The 20,395-nt window shown below is 45.1% G+C and overlaps 1 protein-coding gene and 1 non-coding gene across 2 annotated transcripts in view; one reads left to right on the top strand and one right to left on the bottom strand.

Annotated features, from left to right (window-relative positions):
* Nucleotides 1-338: 338 nt before the first annotated feature.
* KIF7 (kinesin family member 7) overlaps nucleotides 339-20,395 on the top strand; it is an 81,738-nt gene continuing 61,681 nt past the window's right edge. Inside the window, exons 1-6 of the mRNA XM_073653251.1 lie at nucleotides 339-467; nucleotides 1,522-1,857; nucleotides 2,469-2,669; nucleotides 9,363-9,780; nucleotides 11,151-11,694; nucleotides 14,535-14,672. Of these exons, the coding sequence (XP_073509352.1) occupies nucleotides 1,533-1,857; nucleotides 2,469-2,669; nucleotides 9,363-9,780; nucleotides 11,151-11,694; nucleotides 14,535-14,672 (1,626 nt within the window). The 5' untranslated portion in view covers nucleotides 339-467; nucleotides 1,522-1,532. The remainder of the gene's footprint in view (nucleotides 468-1,521; nucleotides 1,858-2,468; nucleotides 2,670-9,362; nucleotides 9,781-11,150; nucleotides 11,695-14,534; nucleotides 14,673-20,395) is intronic.
* On the bottom strand, nucleotides 10,102-10,205 carry LOC141168022 (U6 spliceosomal RNA). The gene has a single exon (XR_012251779.1). It is a non-coding gene; the product is annotated as a U6 spliceosomal RNA (small nuclear RNA).

The raw sequence follows: 20,395 nt of genomic DNA on the forward strand, positions 1-20,395 counted from the left end.
AACCTGTCCCTGACATTGTGTATAGCTACATGCCAGTAGATGATGGCGGTAGCTCCAGCCTTTTAAATATGGGGATAATTATTACTTTTTGCCTGATAGTATTTTTAGTGCAGACACAGTTCTTCCTGCTATATGAGCTTCTAGCTGCAATCACGACAATATATAGCACTGAATATACACGGAAATACTTGTCCTCCCATTGCTTTAGAGCTTCATGCAGAAGACGAGAGATCTCTTTCCCCTGTGCAGAGAGCGGCTGCAAGAGGAGTCGGAAAGTCGTGGAACCATAGAGTCAGCCGGGCAGAGGGAGGCAGATAAGTGTTTCCGACCGGACCCGTATCTCCAGTGCGCGCCGCTAGGTGGCGCGGCTGCAGCGGAGTGATGCGGTGGAGCGCTTGCCCTCAGTGATGTTCGCTGCTGTTTAGGGTCCCCCGGATTGGGATTTCGGGGGTCTGTGACCAGTGCAGGTTGGCAGCGCGGATCCGGATACTTATCTATTAATAGCGGGGTACAGGACGTGGTTGGGGTCTGTGACTACAATAGTCCCGTGCAGGAGGCTGCACAATAGGAGGCGTTTACAGCCGTGCACCAGTATGGAGTATTATTACACCACGCCTGAGACTAATAACTGTACTGTGATGTAGGGCAACCGGCGACATTGACCTCGTTGTAAAACTACAACGCCCAGCATGCCCTGACAGTATTGACTTTACTGTGTCTGATAGTTGTAGTTTGCAATTGCTATAAGGTCAAAGTTGGTAGATAGATCATTGCCATTATTAGTGATCTTCAATCAGGGATTGCCTATTCTATCTGCAGCCACTTAGATAACCTACTACCACAAAGTGCACCCTTCTAGTTTGCCTACCGCCACACAGCGCACCCTTCTAGTTTGCCTACCGCCACACAGCGCACCCTTCTAGTTTGCCTACCGCCACACAGCGCACCCTTCTAGTTTGCCTACCGCCACACAGCGCACCCTTCTAGTTTGCCTACCGCCACACAGCGCACCCTTCTAGTTTGCCTACCGCCACACAGCGCACCCTTCTAGTTTGCCTACCGCCACACAGCGCACCCTTCTAGCTTACCTACCGCCACACAGCACACCCTTCTAGCTTACCTACCGCCACACAGCGCACCCTTCTAGCTTACCTACCGCCACACAGCGCACCCTTCTAGCTTACCTACCGCCACACAGCGCACATTTTTGTCATACAAGATGCCAAGTAAGATAAAGCCCAACCACTTCTCTGGATTAAATGGCCAAACATTACACACCGTGACACTGATCTTTGTACCGCTGCTGGCCTTCCGGATAGATCTAGTCAAAATAGGAGAACCTGCTCTCTACAGTCATGTTAGCATGCACCAATAAGTGACAGAGCTGCAGAAATCTACATAACATGACTGATTTGGACAGATGACGCATTTACAAGAATTTTCGTTGGTGTCTTCATAGTGAAAAAATTGTCAAAGCGCTAAAAAAATATTGTTTTCATGTACATATATTTGTTTACACAGCACTGGATCTCATGGGTCCTAAGCTTCAGCATGTTCGTGCAGAAGAGACGGCAGTATGTGTGGCTGTCAGAGTCCGGCCACTGCTTCCGAAGGAGGTCCTGCACGGTCAGCAGTCCTGTGTGCATATTGATCCTGATCAGAAGGCATTAACCCTTGGCAACAATAGACATTTTGAGTTTCAAGATGTGTTGGATGAAGCCTGCAGCCAGGAGATTGCATACAATTGCTGTGTACAGTCACTGCTTGAATCATTTTTTCAAGGCTTCAATGTTACTGTGGTTGCTTATGGGCAGACAGGGTCTGGGAAAACCTATACCATTGGAGAGGCAAGCATATGTGAGTATCAAGTGCACAGTCCTGAATAGAAAGACTATTTTTTTTTTGCTTTTTATCACCTAATTGCATTTTATTGCTAAAGTCGGTTTTACACGTGTGACATTCGTTGTCTGAGTACAGACCGCAATATCTGGACCGGCCATGGGTCTATAACAATCTCATTGGCGTATATGAGACTGTTGAGTTCAGTATACCTGTTGCCAGTATGAGCAGTGTGGTCCGTAATTAAACTGTGAATGTCAGATGTGTGAAATCGGCCTAATTTTAATAATAGAGCAACTAAGGGGCAATCTATTGCTTTTCATACACCAGTTGTAATGCTAGCCAATTTCTTAAGAGGTTCTTTGCCATCTGTCTATACATCTGAATGTCAGATCTATGCCAGCCCGTGAGTTGTAGATTTGCGATTATAATTTGTCCAATTTAATGAGCTTCACTTAACCTCTCTCCACAACTTTTGAAAAAGTTGGTGACAACTGCATAAAGTAGGGAAATGTTGCTCATTATTCCATAAACATGGAGTCCTCCATAATTTTCAACTTTTTTACACCAATATCCTGACATGTATAGTTATTAATTAGATCCCTCCTTGTGAAATTGTTTCATTTCAGCTTCTATCTCAGATGATGAGCAAGGCATTATTCCACGTGCGATGGCGGAAATCTTTAAACTAGTTGATGAGAACGATCTGATTGACTACACAATCCGAGTGTCCTACCTGGAGGTGTACAAAGAGGAGTTTAGAGATCTTCTCGAAGTGCAGACATCTAGTAAAGACATTCTTATCAGAGAGGATGATAAAGGCAACATCGGTAAGTAATGACGGTCTGCTTTACAGACACCTGTCCTCTTGTGTCAGAGCAATTTTCAGTACACTGGTTTGAAATAATGTGCTAATTTTTTGGTATGGTTAGGTTCACACTTATACATTACTTTACACCGAGCACTATGCTTAAGTTTTCGTTGGAATCCCCTAAAAAAGTGTATACTGACTTCAATCCCGACGGAACCATTCACTTGAATGAAGCTGAATGAGTCACTGTGAACATTGTCTGGCCTCAGTCTGTTAGCACAAAGTAGTAGCTGTTGAAACCAAGCACAGGTGCTTGGTGCTCCTTAATTGTGAGCAAGTAGTTCAGTGCACATTACCACCTATTTGTTTTCTATCTATCTATGCTTTCTCTTCTTCGAATGAGAATTCTGGCTTTGTAGGAGCCAGAGGAAGGTAGACAGAAAACAAATAGGTGGGAAGGTGCCCTGAAGTGCTCGGCTGTACCAAGGTTGTATTGTGCTTGGTTTTGATAATTTATTTTTGCTGACAGACTCCCTTTAGCTGAATAGACAGTGTAATATGCCGTGACAAGTTATGAAATTTTATAGAATGGATGAAAGAAAGCAATAAGATCAATCAATACAAGCTACACATTAATAAATATTTTCATTTGATCCAGCAATCGGAATACATTTGGGAAACCATCAATGTCTGATATGACACATGTTGGAAAATTTCTTATAAGGGTATGTGCACACAGCGTCTTTTTTGGCATATTCCACCTGGAATCTGCCTGAAGAAGTGCCCATTGCGGTTGACAAGTTTCATCTTATGTCATATTTCAGAAACTATTCATGATTCGGAAACCCTGAAGTGGTTAAAAGAAGTGACATGCTCATTCTTCAGGCTGCTTTTGCTGGGAAGCCGCCTGCTCTCTATACTAAAGAAAACCTGACACTGATGCATTCTGTTCAATCTGTGTGTAACATGTATCAGGCACTGGCTGTATGAACACAACCAGATATGTTTTTCTGTGAAACGCCACATACTGTAGGGTTTTCTACTCACTTGGGTGCGTCAGGAGGCAAACAGGAAGCGGTTTTCATTCAAATGTCCAAATCGGTTTATTACTTCATAAGCTGTTCATAAGTATAAAGGAAAACAAACAGCCTTTGGTGCAGGCAAAACAAAGCAAACAGTCCTTTAGGCAAAGTCTCTAGTTAGCCAATTCCTCTGGGCACACAGGCTGAATAGCTTCCAGTACCCTATCTCAGTCTGGAGACAACAGCACACAGGAGGCCTTTTCCCTCCAAACATAGACCATGTGTCAAACAACAGCCTTCATTTTATCTTGTTAACCACACCCAGAGATGAGGTATGTGGATAGCAAGACCCGCCCATATCTCCGGCTACCCATAAAAGCTGGCCCAGAACACCAAACAATCCTCTTAGTGCTTAGATGCACTAGAGCAACATTCCAGGAGTAGATCACAGATGACAACCATCTTTGTGATAAATTCCTCCCATCAACTATGTGTCTGTGAGCTATCTTACATACCTCCCCCCCTTTACCTAAAGTCGTGGGGCTTGGCACCTTCTGCTACTAGACAGGGGATTCTCAAGAGGGCATCAGCATTCTCATGTAGCTTCCCGTCTCTATGTTCCACAGGGAAGCTGAAATCCTGTGGGGCTAAAAACCAGCAGATGACATTTTTCCCTTTTTTCTCCCTCATCCACCTGAGTGGGGCATGGTCCGATACCAATTTAAACTTTTGTCCCAACAGATAGTAACTTAACGTGTCCACCGCCCACTTTATGGCCAAGCATTCCTTTTCTATGACAGAATAATTTTTCTCATATGAGGATAGCTTCCTACTCAGGTAGAGAACAGGGTGCTCCTCCCCGTGTATCTCCTGGGAAAGGATAGCTTCTACACCGACATCTGAGGCATCTGTTTGGAGTATAAATTCCCTCTTGAAGTTGGGGGGCAACCAGAACCGGTTGTTTACAAAGAGCCCCTTTCATTTCTTGAAAGGCCGTCTCAGCAGACCATTTGGCCACTGCTGATTTTGTCCCCTTAAGGAGGTCAGTCAGGGGTGCGGCCATCATGGCGAAGATTGGGATGAAACCTGTGGTATCCCACAATTCCTAGAAAGGCTCTAACTTGTTTCTTCTACAGCGGTCTCGGCCAGGTTTGGATTGCCTCCGCTTTACTGATTTGGGGTTTCATCTCGTCTCTACCCACTACATATCCCAAGTATTTGGCTTCGTCTTTATCCATGGCACTTTTTTTTTTTTGATTTATTGAAAACCCTGCCTTCCTTAGGGCATCAAACACCGCCTGGACCTTTTCCAGATGACTTCCCTAGTCTGGGCTGAAGATTATAATATCGTTCAGGTATGCCACGGCGTGTTTCTTATGGGGTGTAAGGATTCGGTCCATGGCTTCTGGAAGGTGGCCAGGGCCCCCTGTAAACCAAACAGATTCCGGACATTTTGGAAGTACCCATCGGACATAGACGCAGTCTTCTCCTTGGCTCCCTGTGACACTGGGATCTGCCAATATCCCTTTATTAAATCCAAGGTGGTTATGTACCTTGCTGGCCCAAGTCTGTCGATCAGCTCATCGACATGCGGCATCGGATATGTGTCGAATTTGGAGACCACATTCAACTTCCTATAGTCGTTGCAGAATCTGCATTCGCCATTGGGTTTTGGAACCAGGACAATCGGGCTCAACCAATCTCTCTTGGATTCCTCAATGTTTCAACATAAGATCCACTTCCTTGGAGATCAATTCTCGTCGGGAATTTGATAGAGCTTCAAGTTCACCCGCACATGTGGCTCCATCAGAACCTTGTGTTCTATGACCTTTGTGCACCCTGGCAATTCCCCGACACTGCTGTTTTTGGGCCTTCGACAGCGTCTCAGCTATTGTGACTCCTCCAACCTCACCTTCCGGCTTGCCCAGCAAGCACAGCGTTTCAACATGCACGATGAGATTGACGTGGTAGATCTGGTTTGGTTAAGTCTTCCTGGTTGATGAAGCTTATAGTTCACCAAGCTTCTCCACCACCTCATATGGCCCTTGTCACTTGGCCAGGAATTTACTCTCCACTGTAGGAATTAGCACAAGGATTCGGGCTCCAGAATTGAACTGCCTCACTCTTGCTGAGCGGTTGTAGACCCTGGCCTGAGCCTCTTGTGTCTGGAGGAGATGTCCTTTTACGATGGGCATCACCTTCACAGTCCTCTCCTGCATCAGTGCGACGTGCTCGATGACACTCCTATGGGGCATGACTTTGACTTCCCAGATTTCCTTTGCTATCTAGGAGACCCCGCGGATGTCGGCCATACAGGAGTTCAAATGGCGAGAACCCAGTAGAGGCCTGTGGAACCTCTCGGATAGAGAACAACAGATACTATAGGAGACAGTCCCAGTCTCTACCGTCCTTTTCTATGACCTTCCTCAGCATACTCTTCACAGTTTTGTTGAATCTTTCCATGAAGCCATCTGTCTGAGGATGGTATACTGATGTTCTCAGTTGGGAGATTTGCTGGGCTTAACACAATTCCCTCATCACCTTACTCATAAACGGTGTTTCCTGGTTGGTCAGAATCTCCTTTGGTAACCCTGTCCCGGAAAAAACGTGGACCAATTCGCGAGCTATACTCTTGGGGGAGGAATTTCTTAGGGGGATAGCAGGTGGCATAGTCCAAGATGACCAATATATATTGATACCCACAAGCAGATTTAACCAGGGGACCGACCAAGTCCATAGCAATTCTCTCGAACGGCACTTCAATGATGGGCAATGGGACGAGGGGACTTCCAAGTGAGAGGTGGGGGCGGGTAACTAGCATGTAGGGCAAGAGCTGCAATACTTTAATATTTCCCGGGCCAGTAGAACTTCTTCATGATCCGTTCCTGTGGTTTTTCCACTCCTCGATGGCCACCCAAGACATGTGAATGGGCCATGTCCAACACCCTCTGTCTATAGGGCCCCGACACCAATAACTTCCACAAGCTCCTCCCTTACTTTTGTAACCCGGTACAACAAGTCCCCACTCAACATAAAATATAGAAATCTTGTGTCAACCCCGACTCCTGTGCAATACCATTTATGACTGTGACATTGTTAAAGGCTTCCCTCAGAGTTAGGTCCCTATGTTGGGTGGACCCAAAATGCTCGCTGGTCACCCCTAACTCAGGAATGTCAGTCTCAGGGGACACTACCTCCTAATCCCCCACAAGAACACAGAAGGGAAACCCGTCCGACTCTGGGTGTTGTAATACCTCCTTAGGCTTAACCAGTTTCATATCCAAGCCACCGAACCCTGAACCCTTCCCCCACAGATCCCCGAAACAAACGAACGTTCCGTCCTATAATAATGGGGTGCAACAAGTCCCGGACGACGCTGACTTTGTGGGACTCAGTACCGTGGGCCGTTTCAGTGTTTACTCTGGCCACCGGATAGTCTTTAGCATCACCATGAATGCAGCGGACGCCAAACTTCTTCCCTGGGATCAGTTGGAGAGGAAGTGTGGCTCTCACAAGAGTCACCAGACTCCCTTAGTTTAACAATCCAGTTACCTGCCAACCATTTACCTTCACGGGACAAGCTTGTGACCCCTCGCTGAATGAACAGTTCACACTGCAGGCCGGATACGCATACTATGAACAGCGGCGTCCGAGGCTGCACTCCATCTGCTCGGGGGTCAGGGGACAACGGGCGGCTATATGTCCTGGGCCGTGACATTTCCAGCATATGATATCAACCGTAGGCACCTTTGGCATTACCTCCCCCTCCCCTTTGGACCTTGGATGCCGCACCCCCTTTTGGGCTTCCGCCCCCTGTTGGGATCCCCAGTATGGAGTGGGCTGCCTTCCCAAGGAACCCTCAACCACCTGATATCTCTCGACTAGTCCGATCAGTTCATCGGCATTCCGGGGATCACCCTGGGCAACCCAAGTCTGTATTGGCCTCGACAGGGAATGCACAAACCGGTCCATCGGTCGAATCGCCTCTGTGAGCAAATCAATTTGTTTGCGGCTGACAGTGCTGGTCCTTGGTCCTGTTGGAGCTGCTGCATAAGCCGCTTACTTGTCTCCTGTTGCGCCATTTGTTGTTGCTGCTGCTCCCTGTGCTGCTGTAACAATTGCTGGTGTTGTGCTTGCATCAGGTCCTCCATCTTGAATGGCGTCGCTTGCTGGCTTGTGGCAGACATCACCCAGGATATGCAGTACGTCTTGTAGCAGTCACACGTGTCTGCTGGGAACACTGCCCGCACTTCTAACACCAATTGTAGGGTTTCTACTCACTTGGGTGCGTCGGGAGGCAAACAGGAAGCGGTTTTCATTCAAATGTCCATGTCAGTTTATTATTTCATAAATTGTTCATAAGTATAAAGGAAAGCAAACAGCCTTTGGTGCAGGCAAAAAAAGCAAACAGTCTTTTAGGCAAAGTCTCTAGTTAGCCAGTCCTGTGTGCACACAGGCTGGATAGTGTCTAGTACCCTGGCTCAATCTGGAGACAACAACACACAGGAGTCCTTTTCCCTCTAAACACAGACCATGTGCCAAACAATGGCCTCCATTTTATCTTGTTAACCACACCCAGACATGAGGAATGTGGGTAGCCAGACCCGCCCATCTCTCCGGCTACCCGTAAAAGCTGGCCCAGAGCACCAAACAATCCTCTTAGTGCTTAGATGCACTAGAGCAACATTCCAGGATTACATCACAGATGACAACCATCTCTGTGATGCATACCTCCCATCAACTATGTGTCTGTGAGCTATCTTACAATACTTTAATAGCTGCTGAGACCGTACTATAAATTAGTCAGACGGGTGGGTCCTCAGCAGCTTCTTCTCACCCGCTACCCTGGATTGACAGGTCTCTGCCTACGTGCATGTATAGGGACAGACCTGTTACTGCAGGGCAGCAGGTAGGGAGAAGCCACCTATTAAAGTATGTTCTTTACTGAAATGCCGCAGCCACGGATTGGGCCACATGTATCAGGGAGCAGTTTCTCTTTAACAGTATAGAGTGAAAACCTCCACAACAGTGATGGCAAAGCCGCCTCAGGAAAATGACCGCTCGTGTTATCCCGGACCGGCTTTGCCTGGAAAAACTCTTAGGCTGCACCAGCGACTAAATGACACACTGTGCACATACTTTTAAGATCTTTCCTTTTTTTGTTTTTCAGGTATCTGTACTCAAGATACAATTGTGTATGTAGCATAAAGCTATGGCTACACTGTGACTGACATCATTCAGTTTAATATTGTGCTGTTAAATCTTAAATAACAATAATACTTGTACATGTGGTCGCATTGAGACTGCAGCTTGGCAGTTGCCCAGAATCCAAACCTGCCGGATTTCAACTACATTCGCTTTCATTAGTTGTAATTTTAGCAATATGACATTACGGTCTTCATTTCTCACAGCCATGAAGCTATAGCCTTAATATTGCATGAAAGAGTAATGGGAAAAGCTGCTATTAGTGGGCAGCACTGCTGACACGCACCACTGGAGTCCTGGGCTGAACTATTACCAGAACTATATTTACCTAGGTTTCTTCCAGGTTCTTTGCTTTCTTCTCACACTATAAATCATGCCAAGGTTAATTGGCTCCTAAAAGGGACTCATCAGAGTAGAGCAGTGTAAAGGAAACATTCACAACTGCTTCTATGTTTCGCATAATTTCATGTTTTTCTTTTCTCTAGTGTTGTGTGGCGTAAAGGAGACAGAAGTGGAAGGACTTGATGAAGTGCTAAGCCTTCTAGAAATAGGCAATACTGCTAAGCATACAGGAGCTACTCAAGTGAATACTCTGTCTAGCCGCTCACATACCATCTTCACTGTCACCATGGAACAGAGGAGAGTAATTGGTCGAGTCACCAGAATGACCAATGGTGAGGATGGTCCAGGTCTAGCAATTGGCCAGGTCCTGTCTTCCAAGTTCCACTTTGTAGACCTGGCTGGGTCTGAACGTATACTGAAAACGGGCAATACTGGGGAGAGGCTGAAAGAAAGCATTCAGATCAACTCTGGGTTACTAGCCCTGGGTAACGTCATCAGCGCCCTTGGGGACCCAAAGAGGAAAGGGAGCCATATCCCATACAGAGATTCCAAGATCACCAGGTACTATCAAACGCCTAATGGTTACAGCATGTTCATGGTTTGTTGTTTAACTGATCAAATGCTTTCCTGACTAGCAATCATTGGATTGTTCTGGTGTTGGCTGCCATGGGCTTTTTACATTATAATTGCCCAGGGAAAAGTGCTTTTTGGTGCTCCTATTTCAGAGCTTCATTATTTTCTTTTTCCTCCTCCCGATGCATCGTGAAGGTTTAATCTCGCCTTCATGGAAGCAGTGAGCTTGATATACAGTATGATGCACCACAGTGCCGCACTGTTACTGTGCACGGTGTGTACCATTACACCCTCTTCTCTCTTTTTTTTATTTTTATGGAACACTTCACGAATTTGCGTGTCATCCTTCCTCAGGGGCCATGCTAATCTTTTCTTCGTTCCAGTTTTAGTGTATGTGCTGCCGAAGCAAGCACACACCCTCTTCTCTTCCCTTCCCGTTGTCTGCACACACAGGAGGGCATGTTGAAATTGTGATTAACCTATGGTTGCTCTTGTCTTTAGCCTGCTGCTCATGTGTGTGTACCCATAAGCTAGCGTGCAGCTTTAGATGGGAGCTTTTGCTCTACTTTTGAAGTAACAGTGAATAAGGACCAAAATGTAACTGTTGGGACTGATCTTTATTCATTTTACTTAAGGTGGAAGAAGTTACATAAATGTATATCTGAGCCATAGGTTTCCAAGCCTTTTGTCTAGTGCTTGGCTTTTTTTCCCTCCATGATCTGTTGAGAAACAAAAGCATTTTCCAAAATTCAAGTTTATTGTTTATATGTTTTTTTTGCTTCTGTATTTAATTTGGTGAAAATTTGGCCTATATAAAGCATACACTGAGCATCAGTAATATTTCTATCATATGAGGTAGGGTATTTCACCAGTAAAAGTCTAAGACTGTGATAATAAAAGTGCATACATTTATTTTTTTTCCAATTAATAAGTGTATTTCAGAACAATTTGAGTAAAGGGGATTTATGTAGTAATAGTGTTCTGAAGCCCCCAGCGTATTACTGGTTACATGTGTATTTATATAGTATTTTTCTGAACCGTTAATGCAGACACAGGTACATATTCTTAAAAAGTAATACCTGTCAAAATCTAACTGGGGTTCTGCTGCAGTCTTTTCCCCCGACTCCAATTATGTCTGAGTTTATAGCCTCTATTTTACTTTGCAGGGGGTTTTGTTCGCATTTGCTTAGTGTGAACATGTCCATATACAAAATTCCTTTCCAGTATTAGGTGTCCACATTTAGAATGAATTTTCCCTGACATCTTTGTTATCATTTATTTTCAGAATGTTTTTGTTTTTCTCTACCTTGGCTACTTTTTATTGTGTAATGAATAGATCGCGTGTCCTTTCTTTATAGGATCTTGAAGGATTCCCTTGGAGGAAATGCCAAGACTGTTATGATTTGTTGCATTAGTCCTTCAGCTTCAGACTTTGATGAAACTTTGAACACCCTGAACTATGCCAACCGTGCGCAGAATATTAAAAATAAAGCAACTATCAACTGTAAGAAAGATGCCGAACGTGTGGAAGACCTGCAGCATCAGATAAAGTCTCTGCAGCGCGCCCTCGAGCAGAGACATCGATCAAAAACACGAATTCTAAATAGATTTGACCCTTCTAAGTACGTGGCCCGAAGGTCTACGGAAGATCATGTGTCCCGACTAATGGCAGAGTGCGCACATTATAGGACTTGTACAGACACAGGTTACCTCCTTCTTATGGACTTTTTGTCAGAGGGAGGGCTGTCTCCTTCTCAGGCCCAGAAGGTGAAGGACTGGATGTGTACAGTGGAAGAGGAAAGGAGTGAAGTGACATCCGCTTCTGGGCTAGATAGTGGGATTGAGAGCTCTACTGTGGAGGAACCCGTGAAAGAAATTGGCAGGAGACAGACAAAAGGCAAGGTATAAAGCCAATAATAGTGCGTGTATAAATCCATTAATAGTGCGGTGTATAAATCCAAGGTATAATTCCAGTATTGGTACAGTGTATAAATCCAATAACAGATTAAAAAAAAAAAGAGCAAGAAATAGTGGAGAGACGGCACTGGTGACCCTATAATATATAAAGCAACAATATTATAGGGTTACTAGTGCTGTCTCTACTCCATTTCTTGCTGTTTTTGACTCTTAACTTAAAGGGGTTGTCTGGTCTAGAATGACAGTTCTGCAGTCACTCCCTATGACTACAGACTTGTGAATCCTCCCAGCGCATGCAGTGTGCGCTACGAGGATTTGCCCGGAGTCTGTGCTGGGAATGGCGTTCAAGTATGCAATATGCATACTCCTGGCCAGAACGGTTGAATACACTAAATGGGGAGCAGCACATTCTAGACCAGACAACCCGTTTAATTTATAGGCGGTGCTTGTTCCCATCCTTTTCCTTAAAGGGAATATGTCAGCAGGTTTTTGCTTTGTAATCTGACAACATGATGTCGGGTTAAAAGGTTAAAACACTGAATTCAATGATGTGTCACTTATCAGGCTGTGTGCTGTTGTTTACTTAGAATGAAGGTTTTATCAGTAGGAGATGATCACTGACTGGACCACAGTGAATGTGAGCCCTGGTCTGACCACGCCCCCTCCTCTGATGAGCAATAGACTATGTACCCAGAAAGCTGTGGTGTAGGCGGGGTTAGATTTTGAGCTCTGCTACATACTACATATAAAAACTGATTGTGCCACAACTGCTGCACCCAGTAAACTAAGAGACACACCACTGGAATCAGGCTCACTTGCCCTGTATTATTCTACTCTCAGATTAAATAGCAAAAACCTCCTGAGAGATTCCTTTTACATCAATAATGGCACATTCGCTGCACTGTGCAGCATATTCAGTAACACGGCGCAGCAACAGGTTTCATTGCCCTATTAAAGGACTTTTAAGGGCACTTTCTGACAAGCATATTTTTGGTTTATATATGCGACGAATAGCACACGGACCAATTGTAGCCAATGTGCTAGTGCACATGGGTGTTTTTACACACAGAACATTGGTCATTGCAAAAAAAAAAAATGCAGTCTGGTACAGAAGAGTACATGCATTAGAAGGGAGCGCCTACACCCAGCGGAGATGTGGACGAGTACACGAAGCCTATCAATCGATGGCCTACGGAACTTGGCTTTAGGTGATGCTAAACCTTAGATGGCTGGCCTTGGCAGACTGCTATCCCTCCCGATTTCACCTTATACACATGCATGCTGGGCTCAGCTGAGCGTGCATATGTTCCCAATGGGGGGAGGGGAGTCGCCTACCTCTAGACATCTCTTGGTGGCTGCTTATCTTCTATGAGAATCCAACATGCCCTCCCTACTTTCCCCCGGCACGTGCCGTCAGGGGAGTATCAGGAAAGCCCCATACACATTAGATAGTTGGCAGGTCCCTCCATCGTTAATTGAATACATACCTCTACCTTTAAGTGCCACTTTTCCGACTGCAGTGCAGGCCACTCTAAATCTTTGCCCATTTTCTAAAACCCTTTGCAAATGAAAAAAAAATGTAATTTGTAAAACCATTGTATTTAATGCAGTTGTGAATGATATGAAAAGAGATTTTCTTTTATGTCTGCAGTTCTGTGGCCGTTTATCTCTTCCCTGCTATACAAGTATGGGAATGAGAAGATTTTAGATGCAAGCCGCAGGGAAATCATTAGCTTGTATGTCATGAAGCATCTGTATTCTATTACATCTATAGGCAGCTTGGATACAACCCTGACTCCAATTATGCTGGCAGAATTGTCTACCAAGTAGTTATAGGCAGTTTAGCCATAAAGCGTTAATTCCTTAGTGGAAGAGGCCGGTAGTCTGACTTTGGATGTCTCGCCTCGTCCTACTAAAAGGCAAATGAACCGGATTCTGTAGTGTAATAAATAGATTATTAAACCTACAAATATGATACACAACAAAGATAAGTTTAAATTAAGAAAGATTTTATTTCAACAAATCTAATAATTAAAAGAAGGGGAGAGCATGTCCCCACAAGTTGAAAAAATGCGGAGGGTGTGGGATAGAATTAATATACGGCTACAATCATAAATAATAAATCTTAGGATATATTGGATGTAATACACAAAGTGTTGCTGTTATAGAGACTATATAAATGGTTGTATAGTTCTAATTTAATTTAAACTTATCTATCTATGTTGTGTATCATATTTGTAGGTTTCATAATCTGGTGGATACACGACACACACATATACTTTTGATTATGTACTAACTGTAATGAATAGAGCTAAATGAAAGGGATTTTGGTGACCTCCTAATTAGTAATGTGTTTTTTTGTTAGAATTCCTGCATTAATGTTCTCATGAAATTCTGGGGAGTAAGTAAGGTATCTGCATCTATAACCGCTATGATCTGTCATCAAACTATGCTGCTCTGTGTGAGGCTAACATAGTATGGAAAAAGGCCAAAAATGGCACAAAAATAATAAAGAATACACCAGACACATATTTATAAGTTTGGCGTATTGTGAATGGTGCAATCTTTGGGTTTAGGGGTCGGGGGTTTCAAATGTAATCTTACCTGTAATGGTAGTGGGATGTCTGCTGAGAAGTGATCTCTACATAATTATCAGCCTAATGTTAGGTGTAGTGTAAAAATTGCAAGATTTCCATGAGACTACTGCTGCCAGTCGCTGGTTTCGGAGGTGACACTGTTTTTTGTTAAAATCCCTTTAATTTCAGAGCAATGTGACTGTTTGACAATCAAAAAATCTCTTCAAATTTTTTTCCTGGTTATTGAAGGGCGCATTAAGCTTTGAAAGTGACACAGATAAGGACAAGTGTATTGAAACTTTGAAGAATAAAATCCAGAGGTTGGAAGATGAGAATAGGGACTTTTTGGCCGCCTTGGAAGATGCCATGGAGCAGTACAAAATACAGGTATCCAGCTATTAACCACTGCTGTTATTCCTGCATTATAAGGGGTCATAGACATTTATGGCATGCTGAATATTGGGTCGTATTGCTGAGACCACCTCCAGCTGCTCCTGTATCTTCCAGTCAGTATGTGACTGACAAGAGCATCTGTGCATGCGGAGCTTTGCTTACCACTGATTTGCTATAAATGTCTGCGGTTCTCCGCTTTTCCAATATAGAAATTCAGGAGCTTAGAAACGGTAAGTAATTTTGCATCTACAGGGATGATTATTTTCTATTTTTCTTCCTTAGGTCTTGTTGTTTGCCTGCTTTCTAGCTTAAAAGGGTTCCCTGTCAGGAATAAACAAATAAGAAAAAATTGTTAATTGAATGTGCTATTATCTTCCTAGACGAAACAAGTGTGATTTGCTAATTACAGGAATTTATCTCCTGCCTCTAGGAGGCAACAACTAAGTAGTGAAGTGTTTGCTCCTTCCACCAGCTATACCCTTCCTGCAGTCACTGTCCTGGAGGCGGCAGACCTAGCTGCTCTTGCACGGCTTCTCTGCTTTTATTATTTCTCTTTTTTTAATTTTTCTGTCTTCCCCTCTATCTAGGACACAGGGGAGATTCAACTTCCCTTTTTGTTCCCAAGTGAGGAGGGAAACTATGCTGAATTATAAACTCTTCCATTGCATTACTCGTGTTGCAGTAAGCAGCCGCATCACCTCTTTCAGTAGGTGAATCTGTATGTCCTCCTGTCAAGGCAACATCTACATAAAAAAACAGACGTTTGCCAAGGGCAATATTAGAACAACTAGGGTATATTGGAGGACAGAATAAGGAAAAAAAATCAGAATAAGATATAACTTTTAATAGATACTTTAAAAGACCAACTAATGGTCACATAATGGACAAAAAACATAAAAAGGTGTTTGTGCAAAAAAAAGGGTATTGATAAAGAGTATGTTCTGATTATGTCATTCAGGCTGGCCCTAGGTAATCCTAAAACAGCTTTGACCCTGCCTAACAGCGGACGTTTATCACCCTAGCGAGACAATTTGGTGTCTCCGCTCCACGTCGGCTGTCCCTTACTTGCCCTATTAGGCCCTTGCACCAAACATACATTAACATAGAAATATTTTCTTTATCCTATGCAATGGTACCGCCCATAAAAAAATGAATTGTCTACATGCATATACTCGGAATGCTGCATATAGTCTGGTCTCTGTCAAAAGATATACAAGAAGAGATAATCAATATGTTATGAACTGCAACTAGTACTAAGAAAAAATAAGGGAAAGCTGTCCCTACAGTAAGATTAAGCTGAATCCCTACGATGTAGCAGGCTGCCTGTTCCTAGCTATAGTCCTCGGCTAGTCTGAACGAAGACCTATAGCATAAGGGGAGGGGTCCCTAAAAGTACTAAGGACTGGGACAAAAATGGGACACCTCCTAAACAGAGAAGTTGTTGCAGAACACAAAAAGACAAACTGCCAAAAAGGTACTAGAGGTCCCAGACGAACTGACAGAAAAAGGCATCGAAGCACCTGGCTAGAGAAACAGTCAAACACTGAAGTCCAGCACAGCCAAAAGGGCGGAGCTGGAATATAAAGGCAGATGGTCACGTGACCGCAAAACACAAGATGGAAAAAAACAAACAGGAGGGTTCTAACAGTACCCCCTCTTTTATGAGGATCCTCCAGGCCCAGGCCTATCCGGAAACATCTTGTGGAAAGCTTTAAAAAGCCTAGGAGCAGAGACATCATCCGTCCTTACCCAGGAATTGTCTTCGGGACCGAAACCCTTCCAGGAGACAAGATACTGTAATCTCCCTTATGCCATCTAGAATTCAAGATACAAGAAATTTCATATTCGCCGTCTTCCATCACAGGAGGAACTGAGACAGTGGCATCCCTATCAGATACATCCGCCTTTTTCAACAAGGAAACATGAAACACAGGATTAATCTTCCAGGAAGTAGGAACATCCAACCTAACTGCAGACGGGTTAACAACCTGAAGCACTTTAAATGGACCCACAAACTTAGGACCCATTTTTTTAGATGGAATCCTCAACCGCAGGTTCCTTGAGGACAACCAATCCATGTCACCCACAGTAAACAAAACCTCTTTTCATTTCCTGTCAAAATACTTCTTGGACTTCTTGTTAGCCTCTTGAAGGTTGCAACGTACATTAGTCTAAGCTCTCTCCAAATCACAGGAAAAATTCTCTTCCGGCACCGCCGACCCCAATTTGGAGAACGAACCAAAAGATGGATGTCTCCCAGTACAAAAAAAAAAAGGAGAACACCCAGCAGATGAGGATGTATGATTGTTAAGAGAAAATTCTGCGAGAGGCAGAAACTCGGACCACACCTCTTGATTGTCCGCCACAAAGCAACGCAAAAACTGTTCTACATCCTGATTCTTTCTTTCAGTCTGTCCATTAGACTCAGGATGATACCCAGACGAAATTGACAAATGGACTCTCAACCTGTCACAAAAAGCACGCCAAAAGCGAGCTACAAACTGAGATCCTCTATCAGAAACAATATCCGTGGGAACGCCATGAAGCTTGACAATCTCCTTAACAAACGCCTTAGCGAGTGTCTTGGCGCAGGACAACTTAAGGAATGGAACCAAATGACACATCTTACTAAAACGGTCTACGACCACCCAGATGACAGTAAAACCCTCTGACACAGGAAGATCAGTAATAAAATCCATTGTGAGATGCGTCCAAGGCGCACTAGGAACCTCCAGAGGGCAAAGCAACCCCACAGCAGGAGTATATGAAGCCTTTGACCTAGCACACACAGTACATTGACGCACCCACTTAATGACTTCTTTCTGCCATCCAGGCCACCAAAAACTGCGACTGATAAGTCTCTTAGTCTCAGAAATTCCTGGATGACCTGCCAACCGAGACTCATGACACTCCACAAACAAATCTCTCCTAAAGGTTCTAGGCTCGAACAACCTCCCATGGGGAGTGTTAGATGGGGCATCATCTTGAGCTTTCAGAATCCCATCCTCCAAGACGGAGTACAATGCCGCCACCACAACTCCGTTCTGTAAAATGCTTTCCTCGTCCTCAGCACCGACCATAGGAGAGAAGCTGCGAGATAAAGCATTGGCTTTAACATTCTTAGTACCAGGGATATAGGTAACAGAAAAATGAAACCGAGAAAAAAAAAAGTGCCCACCTAGCTTGACGGCATTCAAGCGCTTGGCAGCATCAAGATAGATCAAATTCTTATGATCTGTGAAAACCTGAATAGGAAATCTAGCGCCTTCCAAACAATGACGCCAATGTTCAAAAGCGAGTTTAATAGCCAGCAAATCCCGATTTCCAATATCATAATTCAGTTCGGTTTCCGAAAATTTTTTCGAAAAGAAGGCACAAGGATGTACTCCATCCCTGTTATCCTGAGACAAAACTGCTCCAACCCCCACTGATGAAGCATCGACCTCAACCAAAAAATGCTTGGTCTCATCAGGCTGCATAAGGATAGGGGCAGAACTGAACCTCTCTTTGAGATACTCAAATGCTTCAATGGCCTCAGTAGTCCACTGGACCGTATTCGCACCTTTCCTGGTGAGATCGGTTAGGGGTTTAACAATTACAGAAAAATTCTTAATGAATTGTAACATCCCTGGCGGCGTGCTTGCATAGTGCACCACCTCCCACTATGCAAGACCGCAATCTTACCTGTCAGTCCAGCCTGCAAAGCTTGCTCCAGTTCATGCTGTGTGCATGTCTCTTGACTGACTGCTTAGGGTGGCGTCCCGGTTACTTCCTGATTCTTATAGCTGCTGTGGGCGCACCCCTAATGCGTCTCCAGCCTATTGCTGTGAGGCACTGGATATTTAAACCCCCTCCACCCAGTAGGGGGGGCCTGAGCAACAATAACATTCAGTGTTCTTCTTGACTCTGAAGTTGCCAGGTCCAGCTCTGCTTCTTGTCTGTTTCCGCCATCTCTGGGGGCTGCATACCCAGACATGTTATCTGTGACTTCTTGTCCATTTCCGACATCTCTGGGAGCTGTATACCCAGGCCTGTTATCTCTGACTTCTAGTCTGTTCCGCCACTCTGGGGGCTGTATACCCAGGCTCGCTCTTGTATCTCTTTGCAGTAGCAGTTCCTGTCTGAACTGTATCCTAGCCTGTTACCTGTTTTCTCTATGTCCGTACCTTCCCTTTTCCTGCAGTATCTGAACCTGCACCTAACTCCAACTCGTTGTCTCTGTACTTCTGTTTGTGAGTTTTGTGTCCACTCGCTACTTCATAGTAAGTACCTTGTGTGTATCTGGTTCTGCTTGTCCCTTTTCCCTTCCTCCGTATCCACCTCTTGTGTTCTAGCCATCTTCCTGCATTTTCCTGTCTGTTCCATGTGAACAGAGCCCTGTCCTCTCTGCCTGCACCTTCAGCCCTGTTCTGCTCTGCCTTGTCCACCGCACCTGCGGTTTCGCTCCGCTCTGTCTTGCCCACCGCTCCGGCGGGCGGTTTCTCTCTGCTCTGACTTACCCACCGCTCCGGCGGTTCCGCTCTGCTCTGCCTTGTCCACCGCACCTGCGGTTTCGCTCTGCTCTGTCTTGCCCACCGCTCCGGCGGTTTCTCTCTGCTCTGACTTGCCCACCGCTCCGGCGGTTTCTCTCTGCTCTGCCTTACCCACCGCTTCGGCGGCTTCTCTCTGCTCTGACTTACCCGCCGTTCCGGCGGCTTCTCTCTGCTCTGACTTGCCCACCGCTCCGGCGGTTTCTCTCTGCTCTGCCTTGTCCACCGCTCCGGCAGTTTGCTCTGCTCTGCCTTGCCCACCGCACCTGCGGTTTTCGCTCCGCTCTGCTTGCTCACCGCACCAGCAGTTCCTCTGTGGTCTGCCTTGTCCTCCGCTCCGGCGGTTTCGCTTTACTCTGCTTGTCTACCGCATCTGCGGCTCTGTACCTGTCTCCCAGTCTTTACTGGACCCTATCCAGCCTGCGCTCCAACCTGCTAGTACCTCCCTGTCTGCACTCCAGCCGTGCTTGCCAGTATCTCCCTGTCTGCACTCCAGCCGTGCTTGCCAGTGCCCACCTGTCTGCATACCAGCCGTGCTTGCCAGTACCCACCTGTCTGCATACCAGCCGTACTTGCCAATACCCACTTGCCTGTATGCCAGTCTAACCTGCCTGTTCCTGCATTCCCCGGTGTGGGTCAACAACTGTGACCGGGGTCTGACCTGGAGTAGCACTCCTTGGTCCACGGAGTCGACTAAGCTGCCGTGCGTGCGACCTTGGTCGGATTGGGTTGATACTTAGTTACGCCCCTCCAGGCACTCCTCGGTTCATGGTGCAGTGGGATCACTAATCACGCTCACGCCAGTCAGTCCGGGCGCGAGCGTAACATGAATTTCCTGTAATAATTGGCAAAACCCAGAAATCTCTGTATAGATTTCAAACAAATAGGCCTAGGCCATTCCTGCACCGCCTGAACCTTCACCGGGTCCATCTCAAAGCCCTCGCTGGAGACAATGTAGCCGAAAAAACTAATTTTCTGCACAGCAAACTCACATTTCTCCAGCTTAGCAAAGAGTGAATTATCACTCAATAACTGCAAAACTTCACATACACTCTGCCCATGGGACTCTAGATCTGGTGAATAAATCAAAATATCATCCAAATACACAACCACATTCTTACCAATCAAAGGTCTCAGGATGTCATTAATAAGGTTCTGAAAAAATGCAGGTGCATTGGTAAGACCAAA

This window comes from Phyllobates terribilis, unplaced genomic scaffold (assembly GCF_046119375.1).
Source record: "Phyllobates terribilis strain yellow unplaced genomic scaffold, ASM4611937v1 Scaffold_11__3_contigs__length_659146591, whole genome shotgun sequence".
Classification (NCBI taxonomy): Eukaryota; Metazoa; Chordata; class Amphibia; order Anura; family Dendrobatidae; genus Phyllobates; species Phyllobates terribilis.